General features: G+C 42.0%; 1 protein-coding gene across 2 annotated transcripts in view; it reads right to left on the bottom strand.

The window, feature by feature from the left end:
- ASRGL1 (asparaginase like 1) overlaps window positions 1–4,147 on the bottom strand; it is a 34,306-nt gene that overhangs the window by 15,058 nt on the left and 15,101 nt on the right. For both annotated transcript variants that reach the window (XM_011993362.1, XM_011993361.1), the window contains exons 3-4: window positions 1,945–2,087; window positions 1,276–1,433 (exon numbers count right to left, since the gene is read on the bottom strand). In XM_011993362.1, coding sequence (XP_011848752.1) covers window positions 1,276–1,433; window positions 1,945–2,087 — 301 coding nt within the window. The remainder of the gene's footprint in view (window positions 1–1,275; window positions 1,434–1,944; window positions 2,088–4,147) is intronic.

Below are 4,147 nucleotides of genomic sequence, written 5' to 3'. Positions count from 1 at the left end.
AAAAAAAAAAAAAAAAAAAATTAGCCAGGTGCGGTGGTGTGCACTTGTAGTCCCAGCTACTCAGGAGGCTGAGGTAGAAGAATCGCTTGAGCCTGGGAGGCAGAGGTTGCAGTGAGCCAAGATCAGGTCACTGTACTCCAGTCTGGGCAACAGAGGGAGACTCAGTCTCAAACAAACAAAAAACATAACATAACAAATGAATTGTAGATAACCAGGTATTTGCCAAACTTTCATATTTTAATAACTCCCAAATAATGTGAGTCGCAGGTAAGACTGACTGTTGTGGGAAGTCAGGGACCCCAAACGGCGGGATCAGCTGAAGCCATGGCAGAAGAACATCAATTGTGAAGATTTCATGGACATTTATCACTTCCTCAGTCAGTACTCTTATAATTTCCTATGCCTGTCTTTAATCTCTTAATCCCGTCATCTTCGTAAGCTGAGGATGTATGTTGCCTCAGGACCCTGTGATGATTGCGTTAACTGCACAAATTGTTTGTAGAGCATGTGTGTTTGAACAATATGAAATCTGGGCACCTTAAGAACAGGATAACAGCGATTTTCAGGGAACAAGGGAGATAACCTTAAAGTCTGGCTGCCTGTGGGCCGGGCAGGACAGAGCCATATTTCTCTTATTACTGAAAACGGGTAAGATAAATATCGCTGAATTCTTTCCCCAGTAAGGAATATTAATAATTAACAGCCCTGGGAAAAGAATGCATTCCGGGGGGGGGAGGGGCTCTAAAATGGCCACTCTGGGGGTGTCTGCCTTATGCAGTTGCAGATAAGAGATGAAACATGCCTTGGCCTCCTGCAGCACCCCCAGGCTTGCTAAGATTAGGAAATTCCAGCCTGGCGAATTCTAGTCAGACCAGTTCTCTGCTCTTGAACCCTGTTAAGATGTTTATCAATGACAATGCATGCACAGCAGGACACGGAAGTTCATCAGTAATTCTAGTTTTGCCCTGACCTTGTGATCTTGCCCTGACCTTCTGCCTTGTGATCTTTTGTTGCCCTTGAAGCATGTGATCTCTGTGACCCACACCCTATTTGTACACTCCCTCCCCTTTGAAAATTGCTAATAAAAACTTGCAGGTTTTATGGCTCAGGGGGCATCACGGAACCTGCTGACATGTGATGTCTCCCCCAGACACCCAGCTTTAAAATTTCTCTCTTTTGTACTCTTTCCCTTTATTTCTCAGACCGGCCGACACTTAGGCAAATAGAAAAGAAACTACGTTGAATTATTGGGGGTGGGTTCCCCTGATAACTTACTTTTCACAATCTGTTTTCTGAGCACCTTTTTCGTGCTTCTCTTTTTCCAGGCGCTTTTTGTTTTTCTCTGTTACCAGTTTTTCTCCAGGAATCTCTGGAACCCCCATAGCTGCTGCAAACTGTGCTGCACCTTGGTCAGTGAGAAAGCAATGAGGTGTCTGAGGCCAGAAAGAAAAGAGAAAATGATTGTTTTTTTGAAAATTTTAAATCTTTTTAACTGTTCCAACTGTGTTGAAATAATTACTTCTCCCTGCGTGCAAAGGAATACAAATTCCAGTGGTTTGCTTTTCTGTATGCTGAAAAAAGCCTGAGTTTTTGCATTAAAAAAGAAAAGACCCCAATTGATGGAACATTACTAGAGATGCGATTTACATATTACGTTAAATTTAGAGAACTCAATCCATCTTTAACACATGCTATTAAATAGCTGGTCTGGTCAGTTTGTATGTGGTATGAAGACAATACAGGAAGATAAAGTAATCACTCACTGGTCAAGTGATTCTTAGTCAACAATCTTGGCTGATGTGAGAAACTCAAATACACTACTTCTGTTTTGTATATATATTTTAGGAGAACAGTGATCTCAAGTATTTCCACACTGTTGGAGCCCTTATCACTGAAGTATAGTGATAACAATTCATAAGAAAAGGCTGCTTTAGTCACATATACCTTTTCCATGACAAGCCGAGCAAGTTTAATGGGATTTGCTATACACCGGACTGCGGACACTGCTCCTACTGACAGGTCTTTTCCATCCATGATACTAGCATCCATTTCAACCTCACCATCTGTGTTCAAGACAGACCCATAACCTAAAACCAAAAAGAAGTTGAAAAGCAAGAATTAAGAATTTAGAAATGGCTCCAGATTTTCCTCTACTTTGCCCCCTTTAATCCATCTTCTATTCCATTGCCAGAGGAACATTTTTTTTTAAGAGAGAAATCTTGGCTGGGCACTGTGGCTCATGCCTGTAATCTCAGCACTTTGGGAGGCCGAGGTGGGCAGATCACGAGGTCAGGAGATTGAGACCATCCTGGCTAACACGTGAAAGCCCGTCTCTACTGAAAATCCAAAAAATTAGCTGGGCATGGTGGCCCGCACCTGTAGTCACAGCTATTTGGGAGGCTGAGGCAGGAGAATGGCTTGAACTTGGGAGGTAGAGGTTGCAGTGAGCCGAGATCACGGCACTGCACTCCAATAGAGCAATAGAGCAAGACTTTGTCTCAAAAAAAAAAAAAAAAAAGAGAGAGAAATCTTGACTTGGAGGCTGGATGTGGTGACTAACGCCTGTAATCCCAGCACTCTGGGAGAAGGAGGTAGGTGGATTACTTGAGGTCAGGAGTTTGAAACCAGCTTGGCCAACATGGTGAAACCCTGTCTCTACTAAAAATATAAAAACTAGCCAGGCATGGTGGTGCGTGCCTGTAATCCTAGCTACTTGGGAGGCTGAGGCAGGAGAATGACTTGAACCCGGGAAGTGGAGGTTGCCATGAGCCAAGGGTGACGAGTGAGACTCCGTTTCAAAAAAAAAAAGAGAAATCTGACTTGGCACTCCATGACCTACAAAATAAAAAGTACAAAGCCCTTCCTAACCTGGCCTTTGACCTGCTTTTCCAGCTTCATTTTCTCTCCTTGGCTATATTTTACTGAAATACTAGCTTTCCCTGAATACAGTAGTCCCCTTATCTATAGCCTTGCTTCTGGGGTCAACCTCGGTCAACTAGGTCAAGCTATCCTCGGTCAACCATGGCCCCAAATTATTAAATGGAAAATTCCAGAAATAAACACTTCTTGCACCATCATACTCTATCCTTCAGAGGGATGTGATTCCTCCCCTTGTCCAGCATATCCACACTGTATAGGTTACCTGCCTGTTAGTCACTTAGCAGTTGTCTTGAATATCAAGCAGATCAACTGCAGTAGCACCTGTCAGTGCTTGTGTTCAAGAAACCCTTATTTTACTTAATAATGATCTCAAAGCACAAGAGTAGTGATGCTGGTATACTGTTACAATTGTTCTATGTTATTATCAGTTGTTATTAATCTCTTACTGTGGCTAATTAATGTATATATGAAAAGAAAAAAATCAAACCAGTTGCTAAAAGGTTGAGTATTACTGGTGGTTTCAGGCACCCACTGGGGTTTGAAACACATCCCCCAGAGATAAGGGAGGGCTACTATATGCCAGGAGCCTGTGTGTCTCTGTGCCTTTGCACATGCTGTTGTTTTTACCACTAGCACCCTTTCTCCATACTTCTTTGCCCAGATAATGCCTACCAATCCAGCTATGCTTCTCGATCTCTTTGTGCTTGTTTCCTCATGAGTAAAATGAGTAAGAACATCAACTCGTTTAATCCTTACAACCATCAATGAGGTAGGTATTGCATATTAAACACTTGGAATAATGTCTAGCATGTGGAGGTAAACAGTAAGTGTTTGCTGCCCTGATTACATGCCAATTTCACAGGTGGGGAAACCAAAAAGGCAACTTTCCAATATCAAATGTCTTCTGGGTAAAGAGCAAGGAATCAAATCCAGGTGTGTGGCTTAGACATCTACTTTCTTCTGCCAAAGAAGCTCACTCTGTTTCCATCTGGCAATGACAAGGCAGCATCCCCTTACACTGATCTGCACAGGTTAGAGAAGACCTGATAAAAGATTTAAATAAATAAGATCCAAAGTCTTAAAACATAATATGCAAAATGTCTAGAATCCAAGAGAAAATCACTCATCATACGAAGAACCAAGAACAGCTCAACCTAAGGAAAAACAATTCACAGATGACAATACCAAGATGACACAGATGTTGGAATTACCTGACAGGAATTTATTTTTATTTATCTATTTATTTATTTTTTTTGAGACGGAGTCT

The sequence above is a fragment of the Mandrillus leucophaeus genome, unplaced genomic scaffold (assembly GCF_000951045.1).
Source record: "Mandrillus leucophaeus isolate KB7577 unplaced genomic scaffold, Mleu.le_1.0 Scaffold43, whole genome shotgun sequence".
In the NCBI taxonomy this organism is placed as follows: domain Eukaryota; kingdom Metazoa; phylum Chordata; class Mammalia; order Primates; family Cercopithecidae; genus Mandrillus; species Mandrillus leucophaeus.
The sequence above is the reverse complement of the archived record's forward strand: the minus strand, read 5'-3'. Positions and strand labels throughout refer to the sequence as shown.